At 37.1% G+C, this 21,466-nt stretch overlaps 1 protein-coding gene across 1 annotated transcript; it reads left to right on the forward strand.

Moving 5' to 3' along the window:
- The first annotated feature begins 1,766 nt into the window (after positions 1–1,766).
- Positions 1,767–18,382, forward strand: LOC105395299 (proton-coupled amino acid transporter-like protein CG1139). Its single transcript, XM_048625130.1, has 9 exons — positions 1,767–1,921; positions 3,653–3,736; positions 7,405–7,555; positions 9,005–9,126; positions 12,474–12,558; positions 12,848–13,089; positions 13,649–13,861; positions 15,632–15,801; positions 17,738–18,382. Exons 1-9 carry the CDS (start codon positions 1,863–1,865, stop codon positions 17,968–17,970), a joined length of 1,359 nt encoding a protein of 452 aa, XP_048481087.1. The 5' UTR covers positions 1,767–1,862; the 3' UTR covers positions 17,971–18,382.
- The last annotated feature ends 3,084 nt before the right edge of the window (positions 18,383–21,466 follow it).

Below are 21,466 nucleotides of genomic sequence, written 5' to 3' on the forward strand. Positions count from 1 at the left end.
CGCTGACAGCCACTTGTCGTACACGTCTCAGTTCTTGCTGCACATCAACGCCCGTAAGGTGTCGATTGCGCAGCGAGGTTGAGACAATGAAGCGGTCGTCTCTCTCTGAAGTGCAGCGGTGGCGGCCCGTTCTTGGTCTTCGATTGAAGGCACCAGTCTCTTGGAACCGTCTGTATACTCGGGATACAGCAGACTGGCTCAAGTGGAGCTGGGCAGCGACTGCTCGCTGACTTAACCCTTGTTGCAGCAAGGCAACAACTTGAGCAGCTTCTTCTGGTGTGGTATCCATGGGTTTGCGAAAACAAGGAATACAATGCAACGAGATGTGTACCGGTCAACTTGCAACAAGCGACTGATAAGGTACACCGGATGTGGAAAGGTTTTATAGCGGGATCAGGTAGCGCAAGGCGTGGATTCCTAATGAGGTAATTAACACTGACGGGCAATTAAAATGCGTCATTAAATCTGCGCTTAGTTTTTTTTTATGGTATTGATCTTAATTGAAAGCCTAATTCTTCAGCTTTCGAATGACATATCACTTTTATATTTACCATTTATCGTTTTAGGAAAATCAATGTATATGTGCGCCGTGAAGGCTTGAGTCGATTTGGTTGCTCGCGAGTGTATAAGCATAACATAATTATTTTATTATGAATGAGATAGAAAGCAATTCAAAGAATACTTACCACAAATTGTATAATAAACTTTTATGAAAGTAGGTTAGTAGAATAGATAACTTAGAGTAAGTTGCCATTCAATTCAAAGTTAATGTTTATGAACATTATCAACCATATCATTATAATAGCACTCTTTAGCTCAACAATTTATGTAATGTGCATTACATGACGTAATGTGTTCAGGTGACGTCACAGTTTACTGTCATTTTTCTCATTACATTGCGTCATACTGTGATGGCACTTCCGCGCTCGCCTCGCGTCGCCCGTCCGGCCGGGACTCGAACCCGGAACCTGGCCCGAAACCAACAGTCAGTTTACTAACCTCTGTGCGATCTTGTCGGCCAGTAAACTTGCAGAAGGTGTAATAATATTATAATTATACCGGATGCAGTTTTTAGATCGAAATGACTTCATAATAAATGTATACATAATAATTATTCTACTTATAATTACTGTACCAATAAGATATTTTTAGATGGCGTATAGTATTATGTTCTGACTTCTGTTGTTAAAAACTATGATTTCATGATCTATCAGAAACAATAGCGCACTGAACAATTGACTGGCAGTATTTGAAAATAATCGGTCGCGCGTGTAACTTATATAATCTAGCTAGACTAGTAGTGCAACTGAACTATGTTAGAGTACAGTCAAGTTTTGAGTTCTTAAGAAGCCTGTAAGAATGTAGTGATGAGAGTTCAGGAAAAACAATGTTTACGAGTAAGTGAGTTTTACCTAATCTTGTTCGACAACGATTTTCAGATTCAAATTGTATTAATTTTACACTAATTACTTCGTAAATTTAACTGCGCTTTATCAACGTTCAATCAATGGTCAACGGCAATATTAGAGAAGAATGTGGGATGATTGTTAGAATTACTTTTCATTTCACGTAGACTTATAATATTACCAATTCTAAAAAACACTGATTCTTGAATTGTTATGAATTACTAATTGCCTTCATAATGTGTGTTACTATTAACTATACCTAACTAATTCTCTAAACAAATAAAACTTTGCTCTTGTTTCAGGTAAACAAAATAAGCTGCAAACTGCCTATGAGCCCGGCACGAGTGTTGAGTGCGAGCTAGCTGGGCTGAGCCCCGAGCGCGGATTGAGTGCGAGGTAGCTGGACCTGTCAGCTGGACCTGTCAGCTGTACCTGTCAGCTGGACCGGTCACCAGCATGGAGAAGGCTTCGGCGGCGCCCCCGCTGCACATCGTCATGGACACCTACAGCTCCAAGTAAGGATTATTTCATCTAGTTGTTCGTGCCATGCATTTTTAATTATAGAAAACTTATTTAAAAATGTCGTTCTATAAAGTTTTGTTTAAACTGTGATAGGTATACAGAAACATATATGACACGCACAATAAAATAATAACTCTCTTTGATATTGAGACAAAGGTCCGCTCATTAGTTTTTTATCAAGATTCAATGGCTGAAATTCAGATATTGTTATTAGAGAATTTAAACGTAGTTCTGAGAACTTTTTACCCAGGTACTTACTGCAGAATAGAATTTTATTATGCTGCGAGAACTGTATACAAAGAACATATTTTATTGATAAAATGGAAGCTAAAAGCTACTGGTAAATACCTAAATGATAAAAACTAATATAGATATAGCAAACATAAATAGAAAAACACAGCTTTTAAAAACTTTTATTTCACTATTCCATTGATCTCGGCTCGGCCTCGTAACCCTTTTAACGCATTTCATTTCAGACATTGAAATAAATAAATACAATATTTTAGAAAGAAAAAACTGATGGGTCATAAAATTTTAGTTATCATAGAATGGAGTTTCACACGATGACACTAACCTAAGAACAATTTTTTCACCACGATAAGAAGCAGACATTTTGTCTGAATTGCGATCGCGACATGCTCTTAGTAATTTATATTTCTTAGACTTAACTAGTTCTTCAAAGAGACTAAGAAACAACAATTAATAATTAATGTAAGTTACCAAAAAGAGAATCGCTAACTGAAGCCATTCTTGCCGTCTGGAAAAGGAAAACCCAATTAAATTTTCAGAACATTATATTTTAAATTGAATTGTTTTAATTATGAGTTACTGCACAAAAACATCATAAGCAAGGTACAACAGGTTGCCAGGTTGTATTCAGTGGTTTTCATTTCCACACTAGTCTGATATGTACCTGGGAGGTGAGTATGTACAATGTACATATAGGTAAGTATATACCTACTTCACACTATCTACATCGTTACAGATAGGTAGGTGTTTAATAAAACCAATTTGAATGTAATCAGAGGAGAATCAAGCCAGTTAGTGACAATTGACGTGATGCAATAGAAAATACATATTTCATCACGGAATGCGCAGATTCCTCAATTACTGTCAAGGTGTCCTGTTAAATGTGTGTTTACAAATCATAATTTATTTTATCAATGGAGGGTGCAACAATGTACGAGTATTTAATAAACGTATCACCAGCAACTACACCAGTGCCGGTAGTGACGTTGCGACACGACGTCATCCGCCGCCTATTTTCCCCTTAAAGGTTACGTAAAGCTCACGGCATGTCCTCTTTATCACGACAAGGCCAACAATTTCGAGAAATAGCAAATATGTAGATACATACCTATTGTAATGATGTGGTTTTGAATCGTGCCCTTACGATATATTCAGTACACGATTGCTTTACCACATTGTGAGTTGGTTATTGGTTTTGTAACTGGCTCTCTTGGTCTGGTGGCACGAAAGGCGCCTTCCCGAGTGACGTATCAACTATACTTTGTATGTATATGTCAGTCACACTCTGGGCAGTCAGCGACTGACGCTATTCTGACTGGCCAACCTTTTCACCACAGCATCGACAAACTCCAGACCAGCTCCATAGCTGGCCTTAAGCAGCGAAATGTCGTTTCAAATTTGATGACTTGAAATACCTAATACTGATAGTCTTTCAGATCATAACCATAAACCAATGCAATAATGGTTTGTTTCAGAGCGGATCTCGCGAACAATGGATCCAGAGAAGACCTGGACCCGTATGTGCCGGCCGACCACCGCCCTCAGGGGTCCAATACCTCGTAAGTAACTTCATTAGGTTCCCGTGGGAATTCCGGGATAAATAGTTGCCTACATGTTAATCTAAGGTCATGTCAGCTTACTACATGACTAAATTCATAAAAAAAATCGTTAAGACGTTTTACCGTGAAGGAGTAACAAACATCCATCCACACTTTCGTGTTTATAATGTTATAGTAGGATGTTGTTGTCGTTTATTAGGAGACGGGGTAGGCCTCGCCAATAGGCAAGGCGAAAGATTTTGAAATCCTCTTCCGTAATGCAGATAACCATCTATTGTTTACAACAAAACCTTTATTTCGGTAATAAACTTAAGATTTTGGAAATTTAAAGCCATTTTTATAATCATTTTTAAATACGGCGCGAAAACAGCTCGCCGTGTCATGGCGTCGTGTGTGACGTCATACTTACGTACGTACGTCAAATTTGTCGCGCAGCTAGACAGCAAAGTAAACAAACGCTGCGTATTTTTTGTGTTAAAAATGAATTCTAAAGTTTATAAGTGGTGTGCAGTGCCTCAGTGCAAAAATACATCAATAACGACACCCAACAAGGTGTTTGTACATGTCCCATACATAACGTGACCATTTATTTTTTTTGCCAAAGCGGGACACCTGCGGAATTTCATATCCCTCAAAGATACATACATATTATCTTTCTTTCTTATCTTTTAGCTCAGTTTGCTCAGTGCATCAATTGAAAGTTCCCTACGATGAAAGAGTGAAATGTGAAAGAGATGCATGAATGGTGAATGACCATTTTTTTTATATTTATCTAATTATTTTGTAAAGTTGGTATATTTAGGATACATAAGTACTTACTATGTTTTTATAAATATACCAGACTGGTACACTACATAAATCCGAATTACTAAATTATGAATTTCATAGTTCTAGTAAATTTTAAGTTTCAGAATAATAAAAATTACGAAAAGATGATAAACGAAATTTCAAACAAAAGATTTTATTAAAATGACCAAAGTAAATTTTTCGAATGTTTTAATTTCTATGTTTTAAATGTACGATTTTTTCTAAAGTATATCGAATTGTTTAAATAACGAATCCCGAAGTTATAATATTCCGAAAACACAAATCCCCGAATGTAACTTAGTTAACAATTTAACTTTTTTTTTTTGCTTCGCTCCGCTTAGTTTTTCGACATCTATGTGCACCCAAACGCTCCTCCTGGCTTTGCTCGTCGTCGCACCTATCTTTAGGTTTAGGTCCTAAGGTTTATAAGGTTAAACGCCGTAAAAATCCGAGCATTTGTTTTGCTTTGTTGTGTAACTTAACAACAAATAGTTTTCTGTTTCACAATATTTTTACTCAATATTTTAAACGCTCCGCTTTGTTTTTCGATGTCTATGTGCACCTAACACGCTACTCCTCGCTTTGCTCGTCGTCGCACCTATATTTAGGTTTTGATTCTAAAGTTTTTGAAACGTTCATTTTATTCTTGACAAAATCACGAATTATCATATTTTTGGTCCGGGTTTGATATTTTCGTGCACGTGATTATAATAAATCTGTATTTTATTTTTCGTATAATAAAGTAAGTAATCGTATTTTTTTACGTTCGTGTATTTTAACAATCGTAATAACAAACCTTCGTGATTATTATATCTATTCGATTTTTATAAATCTATATTTAGAAAATCGTTATTGCAATATTTTGTAAATTAGGTACATATTCGGTGTTTCAAATTCGGAAAAAAGTTTTTCGGAAGTTTTGGTGTTATCATACCAGGCGCTACAAAATTCTTAAACATCATACTTTGATATTTTTAATAATTTCAGTAGTTTAATTTAAAGTTCTTATTAATAGTGCATCTTATCTTATTTTTTTATTTTATAAGCTAGAGCGAGTCAATGATCGTCACTGAACGAAGTTACTCGCGGAGTCTCGGTGGAACTCGGACTCATAAGACTCCCTATAGTATATGTGAGTAAGTGATAAGAAGATACATAGTTGTCTCAAGTGATTAAAAGAAAGAAAGTAAATATGGGATGAAGTTACTAAATGGTAATGGTATGAAATTAGGTAATTTAAATTATCGTTTGGTCTGGAAATCTGAAAGCGGGACATTTTTGCCCTCGCGGGGGACAGCGGGACGGACAGCTTGAAAGCGGGACTGTCCCGCCCAAAGCGGGACGTATGGTCACGTTACCCATACAAGAAAATAATAAGAGATAAATGGTTAAAGCTTGCACGGCGAAACAAACTTCTACGAAACAAACTTATTCGGCGAAATAAACTTCTACGAGTTTAAAACGAGTTTGATTGCTACTTAGTCATATTTATATCTAGTGTTAAAGATAACGTAGCTAGTCACGTAGCCCGCAGAGCCGACGACCGCTGAAGTACAAAGGTTCTGGAGTGGAGACCCCGTGTCGGAAAACGACGTGTCGGTTGCCCCCCACCCCGTTGGTCTGGTGATCTGCGGAAGGTAGCGGGAAGCCGCTGGATGCAGATGGCGGGTGACCGTTTGGGGTGGCGATCGTTAGGAGAGGCCTATGTCCAACAGTAGACTACAGAAGGCTGAGAGAGAGAGAGAGAGAGAGAGAGTTAAAGATAAATACTAATAAAATAAACTTACAAAGAGGTTTTCACGTTTCTAAATTCGGAAGAGCAAAATTCTTTATTTGTTGCAAGGAACTCGCCCAACATCAATAAATCGATCCTGGGCAAATTTGCATTGTTTGCCTTAACAAAACCTGGTTCCATTGTTAAAGATAGATTCGTGTTATAAAGTCGATAAATCACAAAAACAAATATATATCAATCGTAACGCGCAATCAGTATGTAAGGTAATCAAAACACAGTGAAGCGTAGGTACATAAGTATGACGTCATGCGCTGTGATTGGCGTTTCAGTCAAAATGGCCGATTGCAGTATTTTACTCTTTTATTTTATTGAAAATCTTATTAATCTCAATTTTTTTAATAAAACTAAATCAGTTTTTTAAATCCTTTGAATGTGTATTTTTCTCTAAAGTCATTAAATCTTTGATAATGTAATACTGTCGACACGCCTATACTCCCCATAGTCTCCATGCGTGCCTGTGTATCTGTCTACAGGTGTTGCTTAAAGGATATAGGCACGAAGCCGAAACCTACAAATGTGCAGTATGCTATAACTATCTAAGCCCGAAAATAAAAGCTAAATTTCGAAATTCGCGAAAAAAAATATTCATTTCCCATAGGAACTTTGTTGGTCACGTGAAATTTTACTATGGAGAACACACACACACTCACGCCTTGTACTAATGTACTCCCTTGCGGGGTAGGCAGAGGTGCATTGCTGCACCCACTTTTCACCAGAGTGTTATGTTAGTCCCAATGTAATAGGGGGCGGGCCTATTGCCAGTTTACGGGCACATCCAAGACCCGAGAACAAATATCTGTGTTTGAACAAATATCTGCCCCAGCCGGGAATCGAACCCGGGACCATCGGCTCAGTAGTCAGGGTCACTAACCACTACGCCATTCGGTCGTCTACTATGGAGAATGAGTTTGTTTATCGCGAATGTACCTAAATTCTGCACATGTAGGTTTCGGCTTAGTATACCCTTTTTGCAACACCCTATATAGCGTAGCTCCTAAACGGCTGGACCGATTTTGGATTAGCTTTTTTAAATCACTATTATAAATATCCCTGTTCACAATTGCAGTAGTTTCGGTGCTCTGGCTCACCTGCTGAAGGCGTCACTCGGCTCGGGCATCCTGGCCATGCCGCTGGCGTTCCGCAACGCCGGCATCCTGGTGGGCTCCGTGGGCACCGTGGTCGTCGGCCTGGTCTGCGCGCACGCACTGCACATACTCGTGAGTCATCATCAGCAGCCAATCATCATCCACTGCTGGACATAGGCCTCTCCCAAGGAGCGCCACAACACTCGGTCCTCGGCCTTCCTCATCCAACCACTACCGGCTACCCGCCAAAGGTAGCCGATCCAGCGGGCAGGAGGGCGTCCCACGCTACGTTTGCCTCCACTCGAGAACTCGTCTACCCCAACGGCTACCCCTGCTAGTGAGTACATTTGTTTAATTCAAACCACGGGGCAGTTCTCAACTGCCTTTAGGACCTGCGCCCACTGCGATCTTTTGTAGCGGGATATTTTTGTCACAGATATAGTGCATATATATGAATTGATATGACATGTAGCGCCGTTAAGATATCGCAGTGCGCGCAGGCCCTTAAAGTCGCCTGTCAGTTCTAACTAATTCTTTATACTGACTCGAAAGGCGCATGGCTGAGAATTGGCTATTTGCGATTTAAAATTTGCTTCTCTGTAGTTGTTGTGCAGTACGACCCCATGACGGCTTATTAGACTACTTTTGCAACACTTTGTAGATCTCAAGGATTCTATTTCTTGCTTGCTTTGTTTGTCAGATACACTGGCGAGCAATGAAAAAGTTCCAGTGACGACAGTACCACATTACTCCAAAACCAATCCAAAACAAAAAAGGCTAGCTTAATGAAAGTAAATATTAAGTTCAAAATAAAATAAAAAAAATTGCGGCCATTTATTATCACTACTTTGGAGTGGAGCTATTTCATTGGTCATGAGTGTATTTGATTTCAATAATATACAAATGCATTAAAATTATTCACTCAGATAACTGTGAAATTTGTGGCACTGTGGTTTACAACGATAAAATTGTTACAACATCTGTTTCAGAAATTTTGCATGATGTATTTAACATTCAACTTAATTATTAACCTACTTATGTAGGTAGGTATGAATAGTTTTTCCCGCGATCGTCGCTTCGCCCTAAAAGGATTTTCCGCGGGAATTCCGGGATGAAATGACATGTCAATAACCTTTCTCTCAAATCACTCTATCTATTATAACAAACGAAAAGTTTTAAATATTGTACCATAAAAACAGGCAGACGAGAAAAGCGACTTTGTTTTATACCATGTATTGTGATTTCATTATTTTAAATTTAAGCGTCTATAAATTACTTACACTTATATAAATGTAAAGTGCATAACTGTTATCAAGGTGTAGTAACACATTAACTGCCAGTTTCGATAACTCTATCTATCGTTAGCTGACAGTAACTTTTATATGATTTTGACTGAATGTTACTTTTTATGTGTCTAAATTGTATGATAGTAACTGTCATCTGCCGATAAATAGAGTATTGAAACTGGCAGTAACACGGCAGGGTTCAGGAACGGAGCGCGCTTCAAGGTCAATTCTCAGGTAATCTGTTGGGTGTCACACAACATTACGAGGTGTTATAAGTTTGTTTATGTTGTTCCAGGTGAAGACGTCGCAGGAGCTGTGCGTGGAGGCGCGGCGGCCCTGCGTGGGCTACGCCGACACCTGCGACCTGGTCTTTCAGTACGGGCCTAAATCCATCAGGAAATTCGCTCCTATTGCAAGGTACCTACCAAAATAATAAATAATTTAAAAGAAAGATATTGGTGCGATTAAAAATCAGAAGCATAGCACCAACTATAATAGCTATGACTGTGCCTTAGTTCAAGAGTTGAAAGTGTGTTCTACAAGAAGCAAAAATTTTTTTTTTAAATAGTGGCAATTAAATTGTATACGATTTTCGGACATCATATTTTTGTACAATTTATTTGTATTAAAATTATCACAGTTTTAATTATACAACCAGAATTTACAGCTCCCTAGCGCATATCCCTGGAGCTCTAAGTACAGCTTTAAGATTCGCAAGGAGACATTCCAAAGTAAATTATGCCTGAAAAATTAAAAGCACAGACGTAAGTTATCTGTGGCGCATAAAGCTGACCTCAATATTATTTATTCATAAGAAATTCATTAAAAACTAGTTTACTTTCTGCAAAAAGTTACTGGTTTTATCCTATAACTAAAGTTAGTTGGTTGTTAACTTTCGAGATATTATCTAGATTAATGTTACATTGGCCTGAAATAAATCCTAAGTTTTAACAATAGAAGCGTAATTTACAAAACACTTTCAGAGAACGAGTTGTAATTTATTCTGTAAGTAAAAGTTTTCTAAGTGAAAATAACCCTAACTGAAAATAATGCGATAATAAGTAGTGATTCTTAGAAAATCTCCAGTACTATTTCTCAACTTAGATTAAAGATTGATCTTTACAAGTATTGTAGTTATATTATACAGTATGGTAAGAATTAAAACGAGGTTGGCCACGGAAAACTAAACTTTAATATAGATCCTAGGTATGGGCGTTATTTCACGTCACTATTTACAATAACTGGCTACGGGACATGTAACCGAATAACCAGTTTCTAGATATACGACAAGCTAGTGATTTTTGTAACCTAGTGATTTTTGTAACCTAGTGATTTTTGTGACCAAGTGATTTTTGTAAACTGGACATGGGCGTTATTTCACTGTCACTATTAACAATACGTTATACGACAAACTACTAGTGACTTTTGTAATTTAGTGATTTTTGTAAACTAGGTATGGGCTTTATTTCACGTCACTATTTACAATACGACAACCTAGTGACTTTTGTAAACTAGTGATAATTTAACTACCTAACAGAATTTTATTCTTCACAAAAATATACCTCTGCCCTCATACAAAAACATACCTAAAACAACTCCCCCTAAACCACTCCCCAAAACACCTTACGATTGCCGAGATATTTACAGATTTAAATTTCCACAAAAATATACTTCTGCTCTCATACGAAAACATACCTAAAACAACTCCCCCTAAACAACTCCCCAAAACACCTTACGATTGCCGAGATATTTACAGATTTAAATTTCCACAAAAATATACCTACTTCTGCTCTCAATGCAATATTTTCGTGTCATTATAGTAATACTTCGGTAAAATAACTTGTATCTATAATCACCGGTTGAAGAAATAGCTAGTTACAAAAATAGTTAGTTATAAAAGCTAGTGACGACTTCGACGTCACCAGTTACGTTACGTTTCGTGAAAATCACGTAACGACCCACACCTAATAGATCCACAATAATCGTATAAGAAAAACCAAAAAACTCTTAATACCGCGATGTAGAAAAGGGGATAGTGACATCTAGTGGCGGTTACAGGAACTAATACACTAAGATGCATTCAACTAATAAAAACTACAAACCACAGTATGAATAATTTGAAATAAAGACTGGTATAACGACGACATCATTTAAAAGAAAATTGTTTCTAATATTTTAGTTTTTCAATTGTTTTTAATTTCCACAGATATTTTTACGTTTACTTACAGTTCTCCCATATTAATAATGCGCATGCAAATCTTCGCAAACTGTCGTATTCCCGGAAACACCCGAATCATTGAATCGTCGAGCCTTAAACAAAGCACTTGCATTTTGATTCTTGTTCGAAAGAAATAGTAGTCAATATCATGTGACACATAATCGAAAACAATTTGGGCGGTCGGTGGCTGTCACCGATCAGTCAAAGGTCTCAAGGTCAAGATCAATATTACTTTTGTGGAATTATAAAGAGCTGCAATTACACATCGTACTTGTTATTTTTTTCAAATGTGAATTTAATTTCAACTTTAATTATTTTTGACGACGCCATATTATGAGGCACATTTAAGAATAAAATATACGTCACATTGATAGACTTCACTTTGCCAATAAAGCCACACCCAAAAGACCAAGTTTGTAATTGTAATATTATTGTGAATGATCAGCGCTGTAAATACTTTTGAACAGAGATTTTAATGTAAACATTTTTATTAATGTGAAATAATCAGTGCTGTAAATACTTTTGAACTGAGATTTAAAAATTTTAATGTAAACCTGTGTTTGAAATCCATTTCTCCTTATAATATACCTAAACCTTTTGTTATTCAAACCTTCTTTCATCCATCTTTACATCAGCTTCAGTAAGACACTTGAAAAGTACCTACTGTAACATTTTCGAAGTAAATTTTAATATTATGGAATATTATGAATTATCGAATCAAATTTCGTTACTGATAAATCAATTATCTCTTTTAGCACCAATTACATAATTCTACTAAAATTTCATGAAGAAAATGCACTTAACCACTCTAAATACATAAAAGTTTTCTAACGCTCGGGAATACGACCGTTGCCGAACAATGGCGAAGATTTCTATGTGCATTATCAATTTTGGGGAACTGTACGTTCGAGTCTTTCGAGGTTTTCGAATTCCTGATAAAGTTCCACGCTATATCTGCGGCTAACTACTTCTAGACCAATTTGTTTTTCTGAAATACTCGTAAAGACTCCTCTCTGCCTTTCGCACTACATCTCTTTCTCAACAAAGGGTTACTACTTAGTAGAAAATAATGTTATTAGCGTTAAGTTCGCCTTTGTACGCACCAATTTATGTTTATTGTGATAGAATAGAACGAGCAAGTCTAGATAAAAGCCAGAAAATGCTATTTCTTTGTTTCTTTTAGCACTTTTTAAGTAATAAATGACGAGTTTTAACGCTACTATTTGGTTTTTCTACCAAAAATGCTACTTATAGAAATCTGTTTTTCATGCTTCTTCAAATCTTAATCTAGTACGCAGAGTCTTCACAGTAACGCAGAGAATTTAGTAACGTTTTTTATTGGAAGTAGGAAATTAACTTTTAAATTTAACGTTTAGAGACCTCGAGACCTCTTACGAAGACATAATGAGGAGACCCACGACAGGGCTCAGACAAAGCAGCAGTTTGCAGCCGCAGAGATCTGAAAGTTGTGAATTTTTTGGTCGACCAGAGAGGTCGTGGGCATGAAAATGCTTACTATTGAGTAAATGAATGATATTTCCTTCAGAGAGGTGGCGGACTGGGCGCTGGCGGTGACGCACCTCGGCGCGTGCTGCGTGTACATCGTCGTCGTGGCCGAGTCCTTCAAACAGGTACGTTATATTATACATACGTAATTACAAAGATATCGCAAACAAAAGTGATTTTGACTTTCATAGATATTTGTGCGCCTAGTTCTCTCCTCCAGGTCTCAACTCCCTTCTAAAGACTCTTAATTTCATACCAGATCATCTCCTAAATATTTATTGTCTCCCATATCTATATAGCTACTAAAACTATCTTAAATTTAACTCTTTATGACTAAATAACCGTACTTTTGTTCGAAAATCAAGTTCGTATTCAGGAACAAATTTAATGATAATCCTCTCTTATCAATTTCAGGTATCGGACAGCTATGGGGGTCCAGATTGGCCGGTCACGGTATATTGTGCCTTAACACTAGTGCCGTTAGTGCCATTAACGCAGATCACCAAGCTCAAGTACCTCGTGCCTTTCTCAGCCTTCGCCAATGTGGTGTGGTTGGTGTCCATTGGAATATCGGTCTACTACTGCTTGACCGACGTGCCAAGTTTGAACGAGCGGGACCTCGCCACTTCGCTCAGTGGAATTCCGCTGTTTGTAAGGTAAGACTGTACACTTGTACAGAAACACGTAGCAAACGTACAGAGGATTATGTGAAAAACTCTCCTGTTTCAGTACATAAACAATCGTATTCAATTTTGTATAATAGTAAGAAAATCGTAGCCTTCACATGTCACATCATAATAGATCAGAAAAAGCATTGGAAACTTTCATTATTAACGCATAACTGATAATAAATTTGTATCAGGATAGATCGCTTGAATACAGTCACTTCATTCAATCAGCGCCGACTTAAAACCTGGATAGACTGGAGAGCTGTTGCTTTACCATTCCACTATCAACTCTGACTATTAACTGTGGACTGTCCTAAAATATCAGTCACTAGCTGTTCCCGCGAGCTTCGCTTTGCCTTAAAACTTTTATCCCCTATTTTACCCCTTTACGGTGGAGTTTGTGAAAATCCTTTCTTAGTGCTCAAGAAGTATAGCTTAAGGAACCTACGTGCCAAGTTTTTATGATTGTAGGTTGAGCTATTTGGGCTGTGGGTTGATGCCCAATCAGTCACTTTCTTTTTTTATATACACAGATTGTGTGTTCCAGCACGTGTCTGTTCGCGATGGAGGGCGTGGGCGTGGTGATGCCGGTGGAGAACGAGATGGAGCGGCCGCAGCAGTTCCTGGGCTGCCCCGGCGTGCTCAACATCGCCATGTCCGCCGTGGTCGTGCTGTACGGCTTCATCGGCTTCTTCGGCTACTTGAAGTACGGGGATGAGGTCCGGGGCAGCCTGACGCTGAACCTGCCGCAAGATCAAGTGTAAGTTGGAAGTATTTTGCTAAGTTAAGAAACGGGAGACACTACGGGCTTTACCACAGAAACTTAGACATTATTTCACAGATGTTTAGCGGTGTCAAACGCCTACGAAATCTGTCAAATTTCATTTTAAACCCTTGTTAAACAGTGCTTAAAGTTTTTTGTGGTAGCACAGTACACGTCTAGGGTTTGTCACCGAGGTGAAAGTATTCTCCCTTTAATAATTGTTTAATTGCTTACGTTAAACTATGGATGTTTGGATTTGGTGTATCAAATGGCCTGTACCAAGCCTATATACACGTTATTCCAAAGTCAAAGGCCTATTCTATCATTTGAGAAAATCTACCTAAGCACCTATGTACTGGAGAGTAGAAGGCTTTTAATAATCGCTCAAATACTTACTAAGTTTTTTATGAACATCAATATTTTACAAACTGCTTTGAACTTCAAGAAAAATATTAAATCGTTCCATCCGCCCTCCAGTTTTAGCTATTTTAGAAAGAGTAACGAACAGCAATTCTTTTTTATGTGTTATATAGTTTTTATACTTCTCACAAAATAATATCTTTGTCTCTTTTTGTTTCAAATCAGAAGCAGATATCTTTATCCGATACCCCTAATGTGCAGACGCTCCACGTCAAAGCAATGTTCCTAACTATTTTAATAATCTTTTGCCACCGTCAATTTTGCCAGAGAAACTCCGAGAGAAACTCCACAAAGAACATACGAAATTTCATTAAAATGGAAATAGCTCTTCGTATGTAACGTTCCGCTTGCGACGAAATTTTAGGAAAACAGAATTATGACACTAAAGGGAGTTCCACACATTATCAACTGACTGCAATATCTCATAGGTCGAGTAACTTTTTTTGTAAAATAAGTTTCAGTAAATTTTGGTATTAATTAATTACATTACCTAGAATACAGGTAGCTAAAAACACCTAGCTAAAAAAATAGAATCCATTTATCGAAAACAAAGAGCTGTGCCTAACGTATTATTTCTTGGAATGACTTTTTCTGTGAAATCTTGAAAAGCTTCTGAAAATACTTTCTTGTGGGTGCCTAGATGTTTTGATTATAATAGAGTTCATTATTTTTTAAATAGTACGTACCTACATAAATACAGGGTATTGCAAAAAGGGTACAGGTACGATTATGAATTTTTTCGCGAATTTTTAAATTGTAATTTCATTTTCGGGCTTAGATACCTATGACATGCTGCACACGTAGGTTTCGGCTTAGTATACCCTTTTTGCAACAACCTGTATAAAGAGCAAGCAGTGTGATTTCAAAGGTCCTTTACTTTTACATTAGACCTTCTAATAACGTAAAACCTTTTTTTCGTCCGCATTTAAGTTTCGTTCTCATCTGCTCAAATAATACTTTTAATCCTGCAACCGCCACATGAAGCATCTGTGTTTTTTAAGTGACATTGTTTTCACTATTAGTTTATTTATATGACATTTGTTTATTATGATTTGTGTTATTTTATTATATTATAAAGATGGCGACAGCGGTTTGTTTATCAGTGCCATCGGAATTTCATGAAAATTTACATAATCCGATTTTTGTGGATATATGTTGTCGACTCAAAATCGGTATTTTTTTATGCTTTGTTATTCATATAAGGTTTCGATCCAGTCGACCGTACCCCTTGACGAAATTATTAATATAGATAAATAATAATTATAATAAATAAAACTAAAACTAAACTAATATGTATGACGATGTATTGAACTGAATAAATGAATATAAATATCTCCCAACCCGCAGGCTCGCGCAGACGGCCAAGATCCTGGTGGCGCTGGTGATGATGCTCTCGTACGCACTCATCTACTACGTGCCGTTCGACGTGGTGTGGCGGCGCCTGCAGGGCCGGGTGCCCGCCGCCGCGCACCGCTGGGCCGTGGCGGGCATACGGCTGTTGGGGTGCCTCATGACAGGTCAGTCAAACTAGCTAGGTACCTGGAGGGTCACTGTCAAAACGACGAACGAACGAGAATTGACACGGAATTGGCATCGTACAAGTTAGGGCAGCAAAACAAAACTGCAGTGTTAACCACGACTGCTGCTGTATTAACACGACGATTCTCGTTCGTTCGATCATCATTCTCTTCCTCCTAGATTCCATTACAAATATCAAATGTAAAGGAATCCACTCCACACACAGTAAAGGCGGATCAAGGAGATAAAGTGGATGATCCCCATGTCCGTGAAACATTAAATTTAACCTATTAAATTATATGTACCAATATGTGTTAGTTAATAAATAAATAAATAAAAAATTTAGAATGAGATGGTCCGCTCGCAGATAACTGCTAGAATCTAAATAATTTTGCAGCATAATTTCCAATATTCACCCACTTATTTTTAGTCGGATGCCAAGAATTACGAACAAATGTGCCTGTGATGCTTATTTCCCAAGAGAATGAGATATTCATGTTGAGAATAAATAACAGAGATTTACAAAAGCCACAAATTACTATACTATACTAAGTAGTATTGAAATTCAGTAAATTAATTACTCATTGTTTTTAGTTTTCTCGTGCAACATAAAAATGCTGTTTCTTTCAAAAGATTTTGGCTTTAGAAAATATAAAATGTGTTTCCAAAAGGATATGAAATTTTCAATACATTTATCTATTGAAATTGAAATATAAAATGTATTGAAAATTGAATTACTTTCAGAAAGCTGACCATGGTACTAAGAAAAAGGCAACCTCTACTTGTTCACCACTCGTCCCTGCTCACGCATGAACAAAGCCGCCTTTTCACTAATAAATGAACACCACTTAAAAGCATGTTATGCAATGTTGCTTGCATATTCACTGAGGGCTCGTACTAAAATATTGATTTAACATTAACTAAACATCTTATCCTACTTCATTACACCAGCACAGTTGAAGCAGCATTTTAGACATTGTAGAAACGCAATAAGAGTTCAAATTGAAATAATACTCGTACAGCTAGGAAATATGTGTTCCTTCTATCAGGTCAATACCGAGTCTAGATAGAGGAATGACATCTTTATCTCGGGTGGAATGAGTTGGAATTGCAACGCCGAGTACTATGAAGAGTGGTGAAATCGCCAGGGACGCGGTTAAAATTCAATTCCTCAATTCCCGATTCCAATTTAGAATGATTGTGGTTTTCTGAATAGACGAATATTTACCGGAGAGATTCCTTGGAATTAAGACTCTAGAATTTAGAGAAAAAGGAATGAAAATTTTGACCTATTAGCTTTTGTCACTTCTTTGGTGCTGAGTGCTGACTAAGTTATCTTTTCTATTTAGTAGGTATGCCGAGTGTTAACAGTTTTACATTACACATTTTGCGGCCTTTCGCTCGTCTGATAGTCGTCAAACAGTTAGCCTACTGGGAACGCAAACTAACTCACGAGCAATGAAAAAGCTCCAGTGAGAAAATCACCAAATTAATCCTAAACGGATAGGCTAGCGTCTGCAATATTAAAATGATTTAATAGTATATTACCAACTGAAATGTAAATAGATACTGTGTCCTTCCGTGCTTCGGACGGCACGTTAAGCCGTGGGTCCCGGTTGCTGCTTTGGCAGCAGTCGTTATGCCTAGTCAGTCTAGTTAGGCCTTCGGGCGGCTTGAAAACATCTGACAGTCGAGTTGCCCGCTTACCCGAAAACTATCTCAGCACAAGCTTGCTTGTGTTGGGGTCCACCAACCCGCACAAGGCCAGCGTGGTGGACTAGGCCTAAACCCTTCCTTCATTGGAAGGAGACCCGTGCCCCAGCAATGGGGACGCGATGGGTCGTGATGACTGTGTCCTTATTAATTTTTTTTTTATTGTTTTTTGTTCGTTAATGTAACAAGAATTAAAAAAGTCCAAAATTTCCCGTATTCCAGTGGGCATAGCATGCGCGATCCCACGGCTGGAGCTGTTCATGGAGCTGGTGGGCGCGGTGTGCCTGTCCGTGCTGGGGCTGCTGCTGCCCGCGGTGCTGGAGACGGCCTGGCGCTGGGGGCGCGGGCCCTGCAAGCTGCTGGTCTGCAAGAACGCCGTCATCGTGTTCTTCGCGCTGCTCGCTATGGTGTCAGGGGTCGTGTACTCGATTAAAGGCATTGTTGATCATTTGTAGTTTTGACAGAGAATTTAATTTTGAGGTTGTAATTGAAAAGGTTAATGGCGACTGTATTTTTTGTTTACAAACTTTCTGTCTGTCTCGTGAACAATTGGAAAAGATGACTACATGTAGAATTAATTGTATTGTTGCCGGTTTCAATAACTATATCTCCCGATGACTGGTAGTTACTTTCATACTATTTTGACATATTAAAAGTTACAATCTGTCAAAATCGTATGAAAGTAAGTACCAATCATCGGTAGATAGAGTTATTGAAACTGGCAGTTAAAGTTCTATGACTCCAGTGTAATAGTGAATTGATTTTATATTTAGTAGTTTAAGGTTTTATATCTAAATGATGATTGTGATACTGTCATAACATAGCAGGTAATTAGTTTATAAGTAAAACTAACAGTATTTACTAATATTAAAACCGACTTCAAAAAACCACTAAAATGTAAGAAATAATTTAAGGTTTACACAAATTCTACTCGTATGAGACAGTACAAATATACCTAAGCAGGAACTGTTCTTTTTTGATGTTGGTGCGGTGACAAAGTAATCTGAAGAAATATGGCACCAACTTCAAAAAAGAACAGTTCCTGCTTAGGTATATTTGTACTGTCTCATACGAGTAGAATTTGTGTAAACCTTAAATTATTTCTTACATTTTAGTGGTTTTTTGAAGTCGGTTTTTTAATTTTTTTAATTATTATTTTATTTAATAGTTTTTAGTTTATTTGTAATAATTTTCAATCAAAAGTAAGGTGCAAATGATACCAAAATGTCCTACTAATCAATACGAATCATTCAAGCCTAAACACGAAGTAGTTGCTATATACCGTTGAGGAGTTCCCCTGACTGCCTTCCGTTTCCATCATCAGATCAGCTCAAGGTCACCATCATATTTTTTTGTTATAAGAACTATATTTATGTTCTTAATTTCATTAGAATCGGTTAATATGTGCCCAAAATTGAAATTCATACCCTGTTTTTACCCCTTTACCCACCCTTGGGGGTGAGATAAAATTCTGAAAAAAAAATGGGACCACCTGGAAGCTCAACCCAATACAACAAAAAAAGAATTTTCAAAATCGGTTCATAAACGGCGGAGTAATCGGTGAACATACATAAAAAAAAATATAAAAAAAAAAAAAAAAAAAAAAAGATCCCGACGAATTGAGAACCTCCTCCTTTTTTTGAAGTCGGTTAAAAATATTCCTAGTGTTAAGTTTAATAATTTATAATGTAAACCACAACCTCAACACAACCAATAAAGGAACATAGTGTTTCCGCACGTAAATAAAACAAAGGAAATTTACTTTAACGTGACTACAAGCAAAAACTACCCTTGCCGAGACTGAAATAAAGCCTATTAGAGGTGCAACATATTATGCGTGCAGGTGCAGAGCTTTTCTTGTCCATTTCTCTGCGTCAGTTCATTTAAACCGCAGAGATTATCATTTTATTCTTTGTTAAGTATATATATATTTTTTATTTTGGGTATTATACTTAAGCGCATGTTTCATAAAGTCTGACTAAACTTCCTGGTAGGACCCGCAGACATTATGAAACGAAGCCTTGTTATAAATTAGTATATTAATTTTAAGCCATAGAATAACTTACAATAATGTACAAATGTTAGGCTTAAAGACTGAAAATGCACAGTGAAAAAAGAATGCAGGTCACTTTATTGTTAGAGAAACTCATTCGTTGAACATTTTATGTATAGCAACTTGAACCTAACACCTTTACCTAATAGATTGTGATGTAAATATTTGTTACCAACATTTAAAGACAAAATACTTAAGATATTGTTAATAAGTAAGAAAGTGATTTTAATTAGTGAATAAATTATGCAATAATTATGTAAATTTTGAAAGCTTATTTATTCAAACGACTCTGCCATGACGGAAATTGACGGGCTATTCAGGAACCCTTTTCAAACATTTCTTTCGTAGTAGGTATAATTAAGTACTTATTTAAAATGGTTATTTTTAGCAATTCTATTTTTTTTCGAATGCTGCAAATTACAGTTTTTTATTTGTACTTACACAAAAAAGTCAAATGTTCTGATACACACAACTGTGGTAGGTAGGTATATAATATATTTCTTTTTTTCATCAGTTTAAGGCTACCAGTTCAAAAGAAAAAGTGACTTCCATATTTTACCCTGACCGGAAAAAACGGTTGCAAAATTAGCGTGTCGGACTCTTCTCGAGAACTCGTCGGCCTCACTCTTATCGATGTACAGTATATACAGTCACACAATACGAAAATATTGATGCGATTTTTGCGTCATATCGTGTGCAGGTTATATTTAAAAAAAACCGGCCAAGTGCGAGTCGGGCTCGCGCACAAAGGGTTCCGTAGCAGCAAAATTACAGTTAAATCAACCTATCTCAAAAACTATAAGAGATACTTTGATCAAACCAAAAATCGTTGAAAGAGTTAATTAGCATGCATCACCTCTATTTTTTTTAGAATTTTATACCCCGTAGTTATAAAAATAGAGGGGGGGGGACATACTTTTTACGACTTTGAGAGCTGATATCTCAAAAACCGTTCACTTTAAGAAAAATGTTTTTTAGAAAACTTTATATCATTTTAAAAGACCTTTCCATTGATACCCCACACGGGTATGTACATCGAAAAAAAAAATTTCATCCCTCAGTTACATGTATGGGGGGCCCCACCCCCAATTCTTTTTTTTACTATTTAGTGTCATATTTTTGTAGCGGTTCATACAACACATATTCCCATCAAATTTCATCACTGTAGTACTTATAGTTTCCGAGTAAATCGGCTGTGACAGACGGACAGACGGACAGACGGACAGACGGACATGACGAAACTATAAGGGTTCCGTTTTTGCCATTTTGGCTACGGAACCCTAAAAACGCATGAGCGGGTTAATTTCTACCGTATAGCTAGTACACAAATCGAATATAACCGAGTATGGTGAAATTGGGGCTTAGTCTAATGGTTATAATAGTGTAAATTTATAAATCTTGCCAAGTTCCAAACGTAAACTGTCGATCTCCACCTACTACCTACTTACTATTCAAGAGATCTAGAACATAAATCACTTAGAATCATTTATAAAGAACGGTAATTTACACTTCTCGTTTCTTCAGACGCTCAAATGAAGCTTTTTCCTGGAACCGGCAATTATTCTTTATTTCAACATTATTTCTAATTAAATGAGGAAAATTTGCTGACATGAGCTTAAAAAATCAGCTTTGATCACTTTGATTGTAGCGATAATAACGTTTTTTGAAGATTAAACCCGACTCCGAAATCACTGAGAAGTAAGAAATATTTAAATTCACAAACCAGCTCTATAATTATGTATGTATAATGCGTCGGATTAGTTTTTTACCGCACCAATATTAAAATAGAATAGGGCCTGCTTAGGTAGTTTCGCACAGTCACTGTCTCAACATTATACGGTAAAAAGTACCTATCAGTCGTCAAGAAAGAAAGAAAACCGTAAAGAACAAAAGCTATT

The sequence above is a fragment of the Plutella xylostella genome, chromosome 13, assembly GCF_932276165.1.
Source record: "Plutella xylostella chromosome 13, ilPluXylo3.1, whole genome shotgun sequence".
Taxonomy (NCBI): domain Eukaryota; kingdom Metazoa; phylum Arthropoda; class Insecta; order Lepidoptera; family Plutellidae; genus Plutella; species Plutella xylostella.

Bases quoted from the DNA above. Each gene is read 5' to 3' on its own strand.
- LOC105395299 (XM_048625130.1), top strand. From the start codon at position 1,863: ATGGAGAAGGCTTCGGCGGCGCCCCCGCTGCACATCGTCATGGACACC. The intron at 3,737-7,404 runs GTAAGTAACTTC...TCACAATTGCAG, and splicing joins CCTCAGGGGTCCAATACCTC to TAGTTTCGGTGCTCTGGCTC. The intron at 12,559-12,847 runs GTACGTTATATT...TATCAATTTCAG, and splicing joins TGGCCGAGTCCTTCAAACAG to GTATCGGACAGCTATGGGGG.